General features: G+C 50.0%; 1 protein-coding gene across 2 annotated transcripts in view; it reads right to left on the reverse strand.

Annotated features, from left to right (window-relative positions):
* HUNK (hormonally up-regulated Neu-associated kinase) overlaps positions 1 to 6,051 on the reverse strand; it is a 129,930-nt gene extending 123,879 nt beyond the window's left edge. For both annotated transcript variants that reach the window (XR_003510616.1, XM_027538409.1), the window contains exon 1: positions 5,773 to 6,051. Coding sequence is in view for 1 of the 2 variants with exons in the window: in XM_027538409.1 (XP_027394210.1) it covers positions 5,773 to 6,036 (264 nt within the window). In the remaining variant the exon portion in view is untranslated. The remainder of the gene's footprint in view (positions 1 to 5,772) is intronic.
* Positions 6,052 to 18,767: the final 12,716 nt, after the last annotated feature.

An 18,767-nucleotide genomic window follows, 5' to 3' on the forward strand; every position in this document is an offset into this window, starting at 1 on the left:
GCCGGTCATCCTACCAGCCAGCAGCACTGCATCAGAGAACGTGAAATTCCATTCAGATCAGCACTTGAAAGCGGCCAGGGCCCAGGCTGAGTGGGGGAAGCGGTTTCGCCAGTTTGCTAAAAATAAGGCTCAGGGATTATCTATAGGTTTCAATTAGCCAAGAGAGCAAGCAGGTTGCTCGGTTACCATGAATAATCGAGATGGGGTGTATAGCCCGAGATAAATGATACCTCTTGCCCAGCCCACTTTTTCACAGAGGACACCCAGCCTGCCCCCTCTCAGGGCAGACAATGGGGGCCACTCCCCACACCTCCTGGGAGGAGAACCCCGGGCATGGATGACCACCATGTGGCCCTGGAACAACCTCCAGTGTGCACACCGCTGTAGTTGAGCCCAGCCTGTAGCAATGACTCCACACACCCACAGAGAAAATTTCAGGTTGTGCTCCTCTTCACGGGCATGGTTCAGCACTGTTGTGCTGACTCAAAGCGCCCTTTGAAGTCCTTGGGACTTGAGGATCAATGAACACTGAGAAGCGAGCCCTACGTGCCAATTTCCATCACTCACAAGGACTTCAAAAAGATGAGGCAGGGCAGGAAGTTCAAAAAAGACTGTGCCTTCGAACTGCAGCATGCAATCTCCGAAATTATAGGCACAGCCTTATCACACTCGACTCTTGGAGCAGGTGCTTTTTGCCCGATGCCTCTCACTTGCCAAGAAATCCCTGCTGAGGGTTAATAGGAATATCCAGTTCCTTAAGCATTTCTTGTGCCTCAGAGCTATTACCCCTAAATTTCTAGCACTTAAAAAAAAAAACTACAGGATTTAGCACCTGTTTGTCTCCGAAATACTTGCTAAAAACAGATCTGCCAAAAGGCCACCTCTAAAATTAGTCATATTTCCTGCTCTGAAAAACATAGTAAATTCTATTTTTAGTAACTCCTTCACTCCAGGTACCTGGAGCTATTATGCTCGGGCATAATTATTGGCAACTTCCTAAGCAGGCAACCCTTATTTTTAGCCCCAAAATAGCTCCAATGAAAATGATTAACAGGCTTTAAAAAAAAAACTAAGGCTTAGAACAAGGTATTAAGCATCTTAACCAATCATTTTACGTACCTAACTTCACAGAGACTTAATCACCAAAAAAAGTAATTGCGGCAATAACTATTTTCCCCTTCCTGCAGTTTTGCCTGTCGGTGAAAACAGCTCTATACCTGAAGGCACCTAGGCTCATCCCTGTCAGCCTCTCCAACTACACTTTCTTCATGTTTTAAATGTGATAACCTTGGGCTTTCCTGGTGGCCCAGCGGTTAAGGATCCACCTGCCAATGCAGGGGACCCGGGTTCAATCCCTGGTCCGGGAAGATCCTGCAAGTCGCTAGGCAACTGAGCCAGTGAGGCAGAACTACTGAGCCCATGCTCTAGAGCCCATGTCACACTACTGCACTCATGTGCTGTGACGACTGACGTCTGTGCACCCTCGACCCCGTGCTCTGCAACAAGAGAAGCCACGGCAATGAGAAGTCCGTGCGCCGCAACAAAGAGCAGCCCTGCAGCAACAAAGACCCAGTGCAGCCATAGATAGAGAAACAAATACTTTTGAAAAATTAAGTACCAAAACCTATCAAGTGCCAGAGACTCTGCATTGCCCAGGTATTGGGGACCAGCATTAGAGGCTGTGAGCACACCTCCCTTCTGGGACTTTACAAGTTATCACTTCATACTCCCGCACGGCAACTTCATTCTTTGTCTCAAAGCCACTGAGAATCCTTTTCAAAGTCTGATCCTGTCATCATTTTTTTTTCCTCGTCTAATCATCAACTTAGTCAAAGACAAGACTCAGAATGTGCTGGTTAAAGAGTTTCACATGATCTAGTGAATGATTTATTTTTAAAGCCACGTTAAGGCAGGCTGTACCACCTGAAAGCTCCTAGAGGACGAAGTGAGGCCCTGCCCAAAGCCGTCGGTTTTTTTCAAGCAGTAAAAGGGCCAACCGGATTCAAATGACTCTCAAACAACTTTGGAAAGAGGTATGCAAAAGAAAAGCCAGGGCCGGGGGAGAGGGGGCGGGGATACTGTCCTGCAGGCAGTGATGGGAAAAGGTGCCTCTTGATAAGATAGGATTGGATGAAAGTCAGGGAAAAGTGTCTCGTTTTTCAACCTGATTCAGAGAGTAATTCGCAGCATGCCATGGAGCATGGCACCCAAAGCTTTTTGGAAACATGCACAAGTCAAAATGCAACACACACCAAGTGCCCTAAACCAGTGATACTCTGGATTTTGGCATAAATCACCCAAAATAACGTGCCCAGTTTGAGACCGCAACTGCGGGCATGGGGCGCCTCCTCTTCTTCCTTTTCTCCACCCACCTTTGCAGATTTTTCCTGAACTGATTCCTCAGGACAGGTTGCCCTGGATCCTTACACTCTGGGGGTGCTGTGGGGGGCAGGGGCGGGGCAGAATGCATCGATTCCCCCAGACACACATCTTAGTATAGCATTCATGACTTCGTGTGTGGTCTGTGGTCTGTGTCCTCTCAAAAAGAAAGGAAAAAAGAAAAGTGAAGAGCTTTCTCCGAAAAGTACGCACCTCCCCAAAGGGGGAATTATTGAGAGGAGCGGGCCTCCTGGGACACTCACATCACCCACTCTGGGGACATTTCATTTCCCTTCCTCCAAGTCCTGTCACCTCCAGTTGTCCCCTGGCTTGGCTCTCAGGAGTAACCACTTTCTGGGTGAAATCTCTATTAATAGGTCACCTTTTAAAGAGACGTGGAAGGCTGCAAATTGTGTGAGGTTGATTTCACCTTTGTTTTGTTCTTAGTAAGACAGGATCCAGCATATGAGTGGGGCTGGGGACTCATCAACTCAGCAGTCCTTCCTAGTTAGAGTCATCTACACACACACACACACACACACACACACACACACACACACACACACACAAGGTAAAGTCATACACACACACACACACACACACATTTTAATCTCTGCAATCTGCCAAAACCCCAAATCTATTAGTTAAGCATTAAGGCATTATTAGGAGAAGGCAATGGCAACTCACTCCAGTACTCTTGCCTGGAAAATCCCATGGACGGAGGGGCCTGGTAGGCTGCAGTCCATGGGGTCTCGAAGAGTTGGACACAACTGAGCGACTTCACTTTAACTTTTCACTTTCATGCATTGGAGAAGGAAATGGCAACCGACTCGTGTTCTTGCCTGGAGAATCCCAGGGACGGCAGAGCCTGGTGGGCTGCCGTCTATGGGGTCGCACAGAGTTTCACACGACTAAAGCGACTTAGCAGCATCAGCAGCAAGGCGTTATTGGATCTGTGAGATACAAGCTATGAATGACACCCATCGTTTCTTTAAAGCTGGCCATTAAGTGAACTAAAATCCAGACTTCTCAGGAGGCTTGCAGTCCCGGAGCCCCCGATTCTCCCGGCTGAAGTAGGGCACACATCAGAAATATCTCCCACTGTCCTCCACCACTCTAAGATCCACCTTCCTTAACTAGATTCAATCAGTTAGTCCAGCGCAATAATTTTACGTCCAATTAATTGGTCCTCCCCTTGCGGAGAGGAAGTGAAATGCAGCGTTTGAAAAAGACAAGATGAGAAAAACGGGCGTGAGCCCCTAAGGGGTGCGAGGGGTGGGGGGCGGGGGGCGGAATCCTCACTGGACTCCATCCGGGCAGGAATTCCTCGCATTCCAGAGTGCCTGGGGCCCAGCCCTGAGCTCCTGAACCGCAGCACCCGGCTAGGGACTGAGTTCGGAGTGCAACCCCGGGCCGTTCAGCCAAGGCACACAGCCTGATGTTAGGGAGGGAAAGGGCAGCGGCGAGGAGCCGAGCCACAGGAGAGAATAAGGCAGCCCGAACAAGCTAAGCGGCCGGGCAGGGGGAGCGCGCGCGCGCCTAAACGTTGCCCATTATGCTGTGAGCAGAGCACCTCGTCTCTTTCTGCTAAGTTTCAAAGAGGAAATGGACGTAACCAGACTGATTGCTCTACATTTCGAGTGAAAAGAAAGTTCTATTACCAGTGCCTGGCACTCGGAAGTGAGCGCTCTGTAATTAGCGAGCCGGATCCGCGGGCATCCCCGCCTTCTCCCAGACGCGATGGGTTAAGTTCCCAGCCCACTGCGAACCCAGGAGTAAGCGGCACTGCCGCTCACTTTGGACTAGAAGGAGGTTTGGAGGGGTTTTCTTCTTCTTCTTGAAAGAGCCCCTCCATTCAGTGAGTTCCTCTCCCAAACACTCCCCCTTGTGCATGGAAATTGAAGCCAGAGGCACTTTGAAAAGTACTCACTGCTAACCCCACTTACCCGAAACAAAGGGGCACACCACCTCGAGAGACTGTAGGAAGGGAACAAGTGACAAGGGCGATGAAGACCTGCAGTCACATGCCAGGGGTTCCAGCACACACGAGGGAACTGGCAAGAGAGGTTAAAGCCAGGAGAAGCTGGGGGTCAGAGGGCAGGGCAGTTCGCCCTGGGGTCAGAGGGCCCACAGCAGTGCGTCTGGGATCCCCAGGCTGGCAGAGGATCCCAGGGCAGAGAGTGGCTGGGCAGGTGGGAAGCCCGGAGCCTCCCTGCCTTTCCCAAACTGCTGGCGTCTCTCTCTCTGAATGGGCCACCAAAGGGAGTTGCTACCCACCCGACCTGGGCTGAGCAAGCCCCAGCCTGCGGTGGGGATGGGGGGAGCCTTGAGTCTGAGATGACCATGAAGCTCCAGCCTGAAGTGGCTCCAAACTTAGGGTAGCTCCCGGGCTAGCTTGCGCAGCATCTCAAAAGTAAGTCATCCTGTATTGAGTTTCTTCTCAGATCTAAGTGAACAGCTGAGGTCTAGCAGGGCCTTGCCTGACAAGGGCTCACACCCTGCTAACTTTCCAAGGGGCTGGAGGGGCTGCCCCTTCAGGTGTCTGGGGGACTTGGGGGCGGGAGGAGGTCTTCCTTTGCTTTCCTGGCTTCTAGAAGATAAGGTCTCTCCCAACATCTGAAGTCTGGGGGTATCAGTGCCAGTGGCTCCCACCCCAGCCGCGGGAGTGAGGAGGGAAAGAGGGGGTGGGATGTCTGGGGGTGCGGTGGGGGTGATCCAGGACGTAGGGGCGGGAAGGGTGGATGGTGGGAGGGGCAGCGTGTGAAAACCCTCCTGTGACCAGGTAAAACGTTCCCTAACTCCGCACCCCACAGGTGGGAATGTCCCTGGGGTCTCGGCCTTTCCCTACCTCCTCCCCAGAGCCCGCGAGGGGGATCAGCCTCTAAATTGGCCCCAAGGGCTGGCTAATCGGCTCTCCCACCTTCAACATCAGGGCCCACGCACTCCAGTCCTGGGTCCAGCTTCTCCACTGATCTTGCCGCCCCTATCGGCCCGAGAGCAGAGTGCCCCCCTCCCCGCACTGCACCCCAACCCCGCGCTGGTGTCCGCCAGGCGGCGCCCTTCGAGATGCAAAAAGGCTGCGGGCGGCTGGCTTCGCGGCGAAACCAGTCGCCCCCCACTCCCCCACCCCACCAGGGAAAGTGACTCCAGATCGCTCCTCTGGGAAATGCCAGTATCCCGGTCTGCGAGAGCTAGCACACGCGTTTGGCTCGACCCCGCGTTCAACCCGAGAAGAAAAGCAGGCGGAGCGTGGGGGTGCTGGGCCGGGGCTCCACAGCCAGACTCGCAGCGCAGGGCTCTCCGTAGGGTCCCCACCGCCCCTCCCGCCCCGATCTCCCATCCCGGGGCTGAGAGGCGGGGGGGATCCAGGGGCCAGAGCCCCGGGCGGCTCACCTTCTCTCCGGTCAGCACGTGCAGCCCCTCGCGCACCTTGGCGAAGGAGCCCTCGCCCAGCTTTCTGCTGCCGATGAGGTAGTTGCCCACGCGCTTGTGGTGCTGGAAGTCGCGGAGCCGCTCTCGGGGCACGCCGCTCACCCAGGCCGGCAGGAAACTTCCTTCGCAGGCGGCCGCCGGCCTGGCCGCGTCCTCGGCGCCGCCGCCGCCGCCCCCGGGCGCCGCCGGCTCGCCCAGGAGCCCGTCCGCCGCCGCCGCCGGCATCGCACCGCTCCGGTTCGGCTCCCGCGCTCGCGGCTCCTCCTCCTCTTCGGCCGGCTCCCCGGGTTCCTCCCGCCGCCGCCGCCGCCGCCGCCGCCGCAGCTGCCTTGGGCCCGGCCCCGCCCGGCCCGCCGCTCCCGCGCCCCTGGCCGCCGCCGAGCGCCGCGCGCAGACAATAGCGGCCGCCGGGGCCACGGGGTACCGGGGACCCGCCCCCCACCCACAAGAAGTTCTTCTACTGAGGCTCCTTGCGGAGACCCTGCCCCGAGTCCCGTCCAGGCGGCTAGTGACCGTCTCCTGGCTCGGGTGCGCAGGGAGCGCGCCGGCCGTGGAGGGGCGTTGGGGCGGTTGGGGGCGCGATCTGGTGCCGGGTCCCGGAGCCGAGATGTCTGGTCCCGGAGCCTGGGGCGCCTCGGCCGCCTCCGCCCTCGCCGCCACCAGCTGGCCCGCACGGACGCGGGTCCGGCTCGCTGGTTCCTAGCTGCGCGCCGGGCGGCCGCTCCCGCCCGAGAGCCGGCGCGCGCGGCGGGCTGCAGGCGCCCTCTGGAAGGCAGCAGAAGAAAGCCCCATTCAGTTTGAATTTGCAGAAATTTAATCCGGTCGCGGGCGGCGGGAACAGATGCGAGCTCCACTCCGCAGCGTGTGCACTTTCAAATCCCTCGTAGCCCCTCCTTCCCCGCGCGCAACAGCCAAACTCGACCCTCGCCGGAGAGGGGAGGGCCCTAGGAGGGGGGCGGCGGGGCCACCTGAGCTCCAGACTGGGGGGGACCCCGCGCGGCCTCTGAGACGCGCGCTCCCGGGCCGCCCAAGTCGGGCCGCCTCCGCTTGTGCCTCTCGCCCGGCTTCTGGGCTTGGGCTTTCTGGACCTTTCGGCGAAGAAATCCGCCACCAGCAGCCGCACCCACCCGGAGCAGGAGGAAAGGAAGGAGGCGCTCTCGAAGCCGGTGGACTGTGGTTTAAGTGCCCGGTATCCAGCCCCAGGCCCCGCACACAGTAGGACCCTCTGGACCCCGGATGGATGGATAGAGGGATGGGTGGATGGATGGAAGGATGGAGTGGCGAAAGCCTGGGCTCACACCAGGCGGGCACGCGGTGTTGGAGGAGGAGCAGCCGCAACAATAATAGTAGCAGCAGCAACGTAGGAATCAGGGCGTTTGCTCCCTCTGCTTGTACATTTACACCTTCGCTGCTTTCCATTGAAACGACGCCGGCGATTGCAGGACGCGGTGGACCAGCGCTCCCTGCTCCTGGAGGCTTTTGTTCTGAGGCGCCCGGACCCTGTTCATCTCTGGTAAACAAGTGCAGCCGCCCTGACTACTCTGATCCTCTCCGGGATCCCCAAAGTCTTCTCAAAGCAAAAATTAGGGCAGGGAGGTGGGGGTGGCGAGTGGAGGGCTGGTAGGGGGAGATACCCCCCTTTTGTATTACAAAATGCTACCTGTTGAGCAGCCAGATAAAAGGCGCCAGCGTTTAATGCGTACTTAACCCCCCGTCAGAGTTACAGCATCAGAGCTGAAAGGCAGGATTTGGTCCTAACCAAGTTCCTTTCACTACTAATTCCTTGGTAAACAATTATGGCACGATCCACGTCAGTGCTCTGAGACTGGGGCGGGGCAGGATGAGAAAGGGATGCTCGGCAGTCATTAATCCAGTGTCTCCGGGGCTTTCTGACCCAGAGAAACGCCTATTTTAAGTAGATCTCATTTCAAAAATGCTATAATCAGCTACTCACGGGTTATGACTGAGGTTGTTTTCCATCAGCCTTCTCGTCGTTCCCTTTTCCCAATATTAAAAATACACTTTAAAAATGTTTTTCTTGTTGTGCTTAAGGGGCTTCTTTACCACCACTCCACTCCCATAATTTCTGCAAGGCCAATGTAATCACAATAATGTCTCAGATTCAGTAATCAAATGTTAGGACAATGGAAGGCAGGGGAGAGAAAGGCTGTATGACCAGCACCGTGCCTGAAGAGTGAATGTTCAACAAACATCTCATGGATGACAAATACGGAGCTCACTTTGAGAGCGAAACCATTCTGCCTCTTCTTTCAGAGAAAGGTTTTAGAGTTTTCCCAATTAATAGCATGTGTATTAATAGAGTATTGCTGTTCAGTCACCAAGTCCTGCCTGACTGTTTGCCACTCCAAGGACTGCAGCATACCAGGGTCCCCTGTCCTTCACTATCTCCAGAGTTTGCTCAGACTCATGTCCATTGAGTTGGTGATGCCACCCAACCATCTCATCCTCTGCTGCCCTCTTCTCCTGCCTTCAATCTTTCCCAGCATTAGGGTCTTTTCCAATGAGTTGGCTCTTCGCATCAGGTGGCCAAAGTATCGGAGCTTCAGCTTCAGCATCAGTCCTTCCAGTGAATATTTAGGGTTGATTTTCTTTAGGATTGACTGGTTTGCTCTCCTTGCTGTCCAAGGGACTCTTAACTTTCTTTAAATTTTTGGCTAATTAGCTCTGTATGAAAATGTAGAAATTACTTTCTTATAATGTAAGGCAAATGTCAGAGACAGTTCATCAAAGTGTCTTTATGGAATAAAAAAAAAAAAGCTAGCTAATTCTTCCATATATGGTGGAAGACATTTACAATGAAATAGAGATTTTCTTTCCTTTTAATTATCCTCTTGGGGTGGAGGTCAGGAAAGGGGTGAAGAAGAGAGAAAATCCAAGCCCGTTAAATCTTTTTCAAGCCTGATGCCTGGGTTTGATTCAAGCTCACTGCTAACTCCATTAGCTGGGATGCATGCCAAAGAGAAGTCCAGATCCTACCCTTCCTGGGCTTCATAACTGGTGTTTGAACTACAGGTCCTGTTCTCTGAAATGGCCTTGTTTAAAAAGGAATAAACCCAGAAATCTCTTTATGTAGGACAGATGAGTACCCAAAACAATAGACTGCCCTCATATGAGACAGAAATGCAGAAAACACCTAGCTGAAAGCACAGTCCAGCACTGAAGACTCTCTACTGATTATCTCGAACTCTATTTCTTATCTGCCTGTGGGACCTCCCTGAGCACTACATTTCAGCTGCCTTCATCCGGATGGGGGTTTCTCACCTCTGCACCTTTGCCTCTGGCATGAACTTGCCCAGTCAGCTGCCCCAACCCCATTTCTAACCAACACAGACTTTGCTTCCCCATGAAGCCCTCCACCATCACTGAGCTGCAAGAGGCTAATCGCTCCTCCTTCTTTCTTATTCCATATCCCTCGTTCTTCTTAAGTCCTATATTGTTGTTGTTTTTTAGTCACTAAGTCATGTCCGACTCTTTTGCGACCCCATGGACTGTAGCCCACCAGGCTACTCTGTCCATGGGATTCTCCAGGCAAGAATACTGGAGTGGGTTGCCATTTCCTTCTCCAGAGGGTCTTTCCAACCCAGGGATTGAACCTGTGTCTCCTGTACTGGAAGGTGTATTCTTTACCACTGAGCCACTGGGGAAGCCCCCCAAAGTCCTATGTTACTTCCTACTGAATGTCTTGCTTCTCTTTTAGTCTCTTTGCAAATGGGAGCTCCCTTATTTTATATTATATTGATATTTGCCCTAGAGCATCTAGCACAGTGCCTGAGACATGGCCATTTCTCGGTATGTATTTATTGCATAAGTGAAAGCAATTGTTCATGGATTCTCAAATGAGTGGAGTTTCGTTGCTCCAGACAGCAAGATCCCCCTCTGTCCTGGGGGAAGACATTTCTAACAGCTTTCTAAAGCGTTGGTTGCCTATGGGTGGTCAACAAATATAATTGTCTTGTCAGAGTCGGACAATTCTCTAACTTTGATGTATTAACCCTTTAAAAAAAATTTTACCAACGACAGTGGGCTGGAAAGCCGTGAAAAGCTTTCTCAGTTGACTTGTACCAGCTGCTTCCTTCCTCCCTGTCTCCTTCTCCATCTCCTCCCACCATATGGCTGGGAGACGGTCTGTGTGCTCCCATAGAACACCAGCTAGGAGACCCAGCTGGAAGCAGTCAAAGACAATTAGAAGTAATCAGGCTGGCATGGCCAGGAAATGAAAGTTGGCTGGAGGGAGTTAGGCTGGCAGAGCCGGCTGGTGACTGGAGAGGGAAAGCGAAGACAGCAGGCACGAAGAAACTTTGCCTGGAAGACAATTCTCTGAGCACTACCCCTTGATTCTCCCCAAAGAAAGCTGTCGGTTAATCAGAGGCAGGACTCGAACTCATGGTCCCCAGAGTTCATGTCCACCGTGATCTTGTCACAGCACAGAGGCTGAGGAAGGCGGGGTCCCCTCCGCTGGGGTGGGGAGGCAACTTCGGCTGGCTCTGGAGAGCGGACCGCGTGCGGCACCTAGCAGTGAACTCCTTGTCTGAAAGTGAGTCGTGACTCACTGTCTCCCTGTGCCCCAGTCTCCTCCATCTATAAAACTGGGGTATTGAGGAAGCGTGAGGATTCAGCGAGATGATGCACACAGAGCATTCAGCCCAGAGCCTGGCACTGAGAAGCACCTGGTAAATTTTAGCTCTCACCCCTTCAGTCAATACTGGCATCATCACCACACTTGGAGGAGTCACTCCAGAATGCCACACACACAACTGCCCTTATCACAGAGGAAGCCAAAGCATTTCCTCCAGTTTGGATCACTTCCCTAAGTCCAGAGTCCTGTGACCAACCACCTTCTTCTCCACCAGGCTGTCTGAAAGGATCTCGGACTTACAATGGGCTCAGTGCACACACACACACACCACCCTACTCCTATCCTAGGGCTTCACCCAAATTCGCCCCAAAATTTAAGAGTCATCCTCTGCTTTCTCTCCTTCCTGGGTCTCATATCCAGTCCCTCAGCAAATGTCAGTTCCGTTCAGTTCAGTCACTCAGTCGTGTCCAACTCTTTGTGACCCCATGGACTGCAGCACGCCAGGCCTCCCTGCTGCTGCTGCTAAGTCACTTCAGTCCTCCCTGTCCATCACCAATTCCCAGAGTTGACTCAAACTCATATCCATTGAGTTGGTGATGCCATCCAACCATCTCATCCTCTGTTGTCCCTTTCTCCTCCCAAATTCAATCTTTCCCAGCATCAGGGTCTTTTTTAGTGAGTCACTTCTTCGCATCAGGTGGCCAAAGTATTGGAGCTTCAGCTTCAGCATCAGTCCTTCCAATGAATATTCAGGACTGATTTCCTTTAGGATGGACTGGTTGGATCTCCTTTCAGTCCAAGGGACTCTCGAGAGTCTTCTCCAACACCACAGTTCAAAAGCATCAATTCTTCGGTGCTCAGCTTTCTTTATAGTCCAACTCTCACATCCATACATGACTACTATGGTTTTTCCAGTAGTCATGTATGGATGTGAGAGCTGGACTATACAAATGTCATGGGTTTTATTTTCACAACCCACCCACGTTTGACCAGAGCTCATCACCTTCACCTCTGTCACCCTCTTCAAGCTAGCCACCAGGCTCTCTCTCATCCTAATCCATGTCTTAAAGGAAGTCAGCCCTGAGTACTCATTGGAAGGACTGATGCTGAAGCTGAAGTTCTAATACTTTGGCCACCAGATGCAAAGAGCCGACTCATTGGAAAAGACCCTGATGCTGGAAAAGACGGAGAGCAAAAGGAGAAGGGGACTGCAAACCATGAAATGGTTAGATAGCATCACCATGGACTCCATGGACATGAGTGTGAGCAAACCCAGGAGACAGTGAAGGACAGGGGAGCTTTGCGTACTGCAGTCCATGGGGTCACAAAGAATCGGACACAACTTAGCGACTGAACAATAACAGCAGTTTAAGGTTTGGTCCCTTCCTCCAAATTCCAGAGGGAGGCTATTGAGAAGGAATGCAAGTTAAAGTGTTTTCTAGAAAGAGGCCCTCTCACCTCCTCCTCCACCGACCATTTCTCCTTGCTTGCATTTCTCATTGTCGGTCAACACCAACAACATCCTCACCAGCAAGTCCCTGTGGACCACGAAGCCCTTCCCCTTCTGTGACCCCTCCCATTACTTCTCCGACCTCACCTCCCCTTTTCACTCCAGTGAAGCCACACCAGGCTGCCTGTTGCTCCCACACGTACCAGGCTTACTCCTGCAGGGGGCCCTTTAACTTATGCATTCCCTAAAAAAACTTCCTCCCAAATACCTGCTTCTTCGGGTCTTGGTTCAAATGTCACCCCCTCTGTGAGCCTGGGTCTGACCCCTTCGTTTACAATGCAGACCTCCCCCAGACTCTCACCTCCCCAACTCCCTCTTCCCGTTCTCTGCTTGATTTTCCTTCCTGGCACTTAACACCACCGACAAATCATGCATTTTCCTTATTTACTCTGTTTACTCTGTCTCCTTTCCTAGAATGGAGGCTCCATGAGGGCTGGGACTTTAGTTCAGGGTTCTCAGCCTGGAGCCAGGCGTACAGGAAGTACTCAATACACATCTGTCCTGACTGAATGAATTTGTAATTCACAGGTTCTCCCACAGCCAAAGAGGGGACCGTGATACACGAGAAAGCAGAAAAAAGAAACACAGCGAAACTGAGTTCTGCTAGAGAAAGCATACATCATCAAGACAGATTTGAAAGAAAAAAAAAAAGAATCAATAACCATGCCACAAAGATAAACCTCTGAGCAAGCTCATTTGTAGTGTGTCAGGAAGGGAAAGGCTATTATTAGCACTAAGGTTGGAAATTGATGACCTCCATTATGGGTGCTAACCCTTGTCTGGTTCTTGCTGGGGACTGGGCGGCACCCGGCAGCATCCTCGGGTGTGCAGTGACCCCTGAGTGAGCACACAAAGTGGAGCAGCTCTAGAATGTGAGTGCTAGGCAGAGGGTCAGAAAGGAAGGACACTGGAGACCTGAGTCCACTCATCCGTTGCAGGTCGGGCACACAGGCAGGCTGACTGCACAAGCCTGCCCTGGGCGGTCCAGTGGCCGGACTCAGACAAACGAGAGTCAGGCGCCGCCTGCTGGCGACTGGGCTCTGATTTCCCTCCACTCAACTGCCCAAGGAGCCACAGACAGAATACCAGTCTGGAAACCAGAATCGACCCTCACCTGCCCGTTCGGTGACCCTGAGTAGGGCATCTACTATCTCTGACTTCACTTCTGCTGCTGCTAAGTCACTTCAGTCGTGTCCGACTCTGTGCGACCCCATAGACGGCAGCCCACCAGGCTCCCCTGTCCCTGGGATTCTCCAGGCAAGAACACTGGAGTGGGTTGCCATTGCCTTCTCCAATGCATGAAAGTGAAAAGTGAAAGTGAAGTCGCTCAGTTGTGTCTGACTCTTAGCGACCCCATGGACTGCAGCCTACTAGGCTCCTCCATCCATGGGAGTTTCCAGGCAAGAGTAGTGGAGTGGGGTGCCATTGCCTTCTCCAGATAAAATGAAGCAAATTGGCGTGAATGTGCCTCTCTTAAATGGAAGCTACTTTGGTCATTGGTGTCTTAAGCCAAAACGCAAAGTCTCTGGGGCATACATTCTCGTGGTTATTCAGTCTCTAAGTCAGGTCTGACTCTCTGGCGATCCTGTGGACTGTAGCCCGCCAGGTTCTTCTGTCCATGGGATTCTCCAGGCAAGAATACTGGAGTGGTTTGCCATTTCCTTCTCTAGGGAAACTTCCAGACCCAGGGATCAAATCCAAGTCTCCTGAATTGGCAGGCAGATTCTTTACCACTAAGCCACCGGGGAAGCCCTGGGTATACATTGTATGTATTAGCCACTCAGTCGTGTCCAACACTTTGTGACTCCATGGACAACTCCATGGTTGCCATTCCCTTCTCAAGGGGATCTTCCCAACCCAGGAATCGAACCTGGGTCTCCTACATTGCAGGCAGATTCTTTACCATCTGAGCCACCAGGGATATACTTTCGAAAACAATAAATTTAAAATAAAATGGAAAGTGAATGGTTGAAAAGATGTGGTTATTCAGAGCCTCTTCCTTTCAAGGCAGAGGCTTTCTGGGGAGTACTGACATGGGTAGAGACATCTTCATTTGTGCCTACGGTCGTAAGTCCATCCACATACCCCACCTCAGGCCTCCTTGAACGATGACCTTCCAATGTTTCTCCTTCCAGTAATGTTAATCGCTCAGTATCCGAATCTTTGTGACCCCATGGACTGTAGCCTGACAGGTTCCGCTGTCCATGGGATGCTCCAAGCAAGAATACTGGAGTGGATTGCCGTTCCCTTCTCCAGAGACCCCTCATCAGCTGACAAGCCATCTGTTACTGCTGATGAGTCTATGTGTAGAGATAGGAGATAGATGGTTGACATATGTTTTCCATCTAGACCAGCAGATGACCAGATACACCACTGAAGCTCCACCCATTAGAAGGAAGGCCAATCCTGGGGACAGTCATAGCGAATTACTGTGTTTTTGGCTTGTAACCATACACACCAACCAACACCCAAGCTTGTCCTTTTTCCTCCTCCATCAGTGAGCCACCAGATCCCCCTTCCAAATGTGGCCACAGACATGAGCTGACGGAAGGTTGCAGATTCCACAATGGTATAGTTATGGAGATCTGAGCTGCCCGCTTGTATAGCTTGCTTGGTCCTCAGGCCCTGGTTATGCTCCATCCCAGAAGACTTCACTGGGGATGGCTGGTCCAAGTCCAAGAGCCATGGATGGGAAGTTCCTTCTGGCTATTGGCAGGAGGCCCCAGTGCCTTGCCCTATAGACTTCTCCAAATAGTTTGACTATCCTCATGACAAGGCTTCCTCTCAGTGCAGTAACCTGTAAGAGAAAGCAAGGCAGAAGCCTCAATAACTTCTCTTTCAAGAATTTTATTGAGTTTTAATAGACACTGAGAACTTTTGTATACTTAAGGAATACAACTGGATAGTTTGATATGTGTACATATTGCAAAATATTCACAATATCAAGTCAATAAATATATCCATCTCCTCACATTCAGTTCAGTTCAGTTGCTCAGTCATGTCCAACTCTTTGTGACCCCATGGACTGCAGCATGCCAGGCCTCCCTGTCCATCACCCACTCCCAGAGTTTACTCAAACTCATGTCCATTGAGTTGGTGATGGCACTCAACCATCTCGTCCTCTGTCGTCCCCTTCTCCTCCCGCCTTCAATCTTTCCCAGCATCAGGGTCTTGTCCAAAGAGTCAGCTCTTCACATCAGGTGGCCAAATATTGGAGTTTTAGTTTCAACATCAGTCCTTCCAATGAACACCCAGGACTGATCTCCTTTAGGATGGACTGGTTGGATCTCCTTGCAGTCCAAAGGACTCTCAAGAGTCTTCTCCAACACCGCAGTTCAAAAGCATCAATTTTTCAGTGCTCAGCTTTCTTTATAGTCCAACTCTCACATCCATACATGACTACCGGAAAAATCATAGCTTTGACTAGACGGACCTTTGTTGGCAAAGTAACATAAATGCTTTTTAATATGCTGTCTAGGTTGTCATAACTTTCCTTCCAAGGAGCAAGAATCTTTTAATTTCATGGCTGCAGTCACCATCTGCAGTGATTTTGGAGCCCAAAATCTGAAGTCTGTCTCTGTTTCCACTGCTTCCCCATCTATTTGCCACGAAGTGATGGGACCAGATGCCATGATCTTAGTTTTCTGAATGTTGAGTTTTAAGCCAACTTTGTCACTCTCATCTTTCACTTTCATCAAGAAGCTCTTTAGTTCTTCACTTTCTGCTGTAAGTATGGTGTCATCTGCATATCTGAGGTAATTGGTACTTCTCCCCACACTCTTGACTACAGCTTAGCCTTCATCCAGCCCAGCATTTCTCATGATGTACTCTGCATATAAGTTAAATAAGCAGGGTGACAATATACAGCCTTGATGTACTCCTTTTCCAATTTGGAACCAGTCTGTTGTTCCATGTCCAGTTCTAACTGCTTCTTCTTCACCTACATACAGAAATCTCAAGAGGCAGGTCAGATGGTCTGGTATTCCCATCTCTTAAAGAATTTTCCACAGTTTGTAGTGATCCACACAGTCAAAGGCTTTGGCATAGTCAATAAAGCAGAAGTAGGTGTATTTCTGGAACTCTTTTGCTTTTTCGATGATCCAATGGATGTTGGCAATTTGATCTCTGGTTCCTCTGCCTTTTCTAAATCCAGCTTGAACATCTGGAAGTTCACAGTTCATGTACTGTTGAAGCCTGGCTTGGAGAATTTTGAGCATTACTTTGCTAACGTGTGAGATGAGTGCAATTGTGTCATAGTTTGAGCATTCTTTGGCATTGCCTTTCTTTGGGATTGGAATGAAGACTGATCTTTTCCAGTCCTGTGGCCACTGCTGAGTTTTCCAAGTTTGCTGACATATTGAATGCAGCACTTCCACAGCATCATCTTTTAGGATTTTATATAGCTCAACTGGAATTCCATCACCTCCACTAGCTTTGTTTGTAGTGATGCTTCCTAAGGCCCACTTGACTTCACATTCCAGGATGTCTGGCTTTAGGTGAGTGATCATGCCATCATGATTATCTGGGTCGTGAAGATCTTTTTTGTACAGTTCTTCTGTGTATTTTTGCCATCTCTTCTTAATATCTTCTGCTTCTGTTAGTTCCATACCATTTCTGTCCTTTATTGTGCTCATCTTTCCCTGAAATGTTCCCTTGATATCTCTAATTTTCTTGAAGAGATCTCTATTCTTTCCCATTCTGTTGTTTTCCTCTATTTCTTTGCATTAATCACTGAGGAAGGCATTCTTATCTCTCCTTGCTATTCTTTGGCACTCTGCATTAAAATGGGTGTATCTTTCCTTTTCTCCTTTGCCTTTCACTTCTCTTTTTTTCATAGCTGTTTGTAAGGCCTCCTCAGACAACCATTTTGCCTTTTGCCTTTCTTTTTCTTGGGTATGGTCTTGATCACTGCTTCCTGTACAATGTCATAAACCTCTGTCCATAGTTCTTCAGGCACTCTGTCTATCAGATCTAATCCCTTTAATCTATTTCTCACTTCCACTGTATAATCATAAGGGATTTGATTTAGGTCATACCTGAATGGTCTAGTGGTTTTCCCCACTTTCTTCAATTTAAGTCTGAATTTGATAATAAGGAGTTCATGACCTGAGCCACAGTCAGCTCCCAGTCTTGTTTTTGCTGACTGCATAGAGCTTCTCCATCTTTGGCTGCAAAGAATATAATCAATCTGATTTCGGTGTTGACCATCTGGTGATGTCCATGTGTAGAGTCTTCTCTTGTGTTGTTGGAAGAGGGTGTTTCTGTCACCTCATATAGTTACCTTTTTTGTATGTGTGGTTTGAGAAGACTTAATGTTTACCATTTTAGCAAGTTTTCAAGCATACAATATAATATTATTAACTATAGTCACTTTGTTGTATTACATTAGCTCTCCAGAGCTTATCTTGTGTAACTGAAACTTTGTAGCCCTTGACCAACATCTCCTCGTATCCCCTACTCCCAGCCCCATCCAGTTGTCCACTTCTTTCATCTTTTTTATTTGTTTGTTTCTGGCCACACTGCGTGGCATACAGGTTAATTCCTGACCAGGGATCGAACTCCCACCCCCTGCAGGTGAAGAGAGTCTTAAACACTGGACCGCCAGGGAAGTCCCATCTTCCCTCCTTTTCTATGAGTTTGATCATTTTTGATTCTACATATTAATAAGAGTATGCAATATTTGTCTTTCTGTGTCTGCCTTATTGTACTTAGTATTATGTCTTTCAGGTTCATCTGTGTTGTTATAAATGCCCGTATTTCCTTCTTATTCATGGCTGAATAATATTCCACTGTATTTATACGCCACATTTTCTTTATTATTCATCCACGGACAAAGATTTAAGTTGTTTCCATATTTTGGTTATTGTGAATACTGCTGCAATGAACATAGGAGTACAGCTAACTCTTCAAGATAAGGATTCATCTCTCTTAGATATGCCTTCATAAGTGAAATTGCTGATCATATGGTAGTTCTATTTCAATTTTTTGAGGGCCCTCTATACTGTTTTCCATGTTGTTGCTGTTCAGTCGCTAAATCATGTCCAGTTCTTTGCAGCCCCATGGACTGCACTATGTCAGGGTTCCCTGTCATTCACTGTCTCCTGGAGTTTTCACAGATTTGTGTCTATTGAGTCGGTGATGCCATCTAACCATCTTATTCTCTGCTGCCCTCTTCTTTTGCCTTCAGTCTTTCCCAGCATCAGGGTCTTTTCCAGTGTTCCCACTGTTTTCCATAGGGTCTATGCTAATTTACATTCCTACCAACAGTACATAGATGTTCCCTTTCCCTGCATCCTCACCAACATTTGTTATCTTTCGTCTTTATGATAATAACCATTCGCACACGCGTGAGGTAATCTCTCATTGTAGTTTTGATTTGCACTTACCTGATGATTAGTGAAGCTCAGCACATTTTCATGTATCCGTTGGCCATTTGTATATCTTCTTTTGAGAAATGTCTATTCAAATCCTTTGTTGTTCAGTCACTCTTTCATGTCTGACTCTTGCGACCCCAGAACTGCAGCACGCCAGGCTTCCCTGTCCTTCTCTATCTCTCAGAATTTGCGCAAACTCATGTCCTTTGAGTTGGTGATGCCATCCAACCATCTCATCCTCTGTCATCCCCGACTTCTCCTGCCTCAGTCTTTATCAGCATCAGGGTTTTTTCAATGAGTTGGCTCTTTATATCAGGTAGCCAGAGTATCTGAGTTTCAGCTTCAGCATCAGTCCTTCCAATGAATATTCAGGGTTGATTTCTTTTAGGATTGACTGGTTTGATCTCCTTGCAGTCCAAGGGACTCTCAAGAGTCTTCTCCAGCACCATAGTTCAAAGGCATCAATTCTTTGGCC

Source organism: Bos indicus x Bos taurus, chromosome 1 (genome assembly GCF_003369695.1).
Source record: "Bos indicus x Bos taurus breed Angus x Brahman F1 hybrid chromosome 1, Bos_hybrid_MaternalHap_v2.0, whole genome shotgun sequence".
In the NCBI taxonomy this organism is placed as follows: Eukaryota; Metazoa; Chordata; class Mammalia; order Artiodactyla; family Bovidae; genus Bos; species Bos indicus x Bos taurus.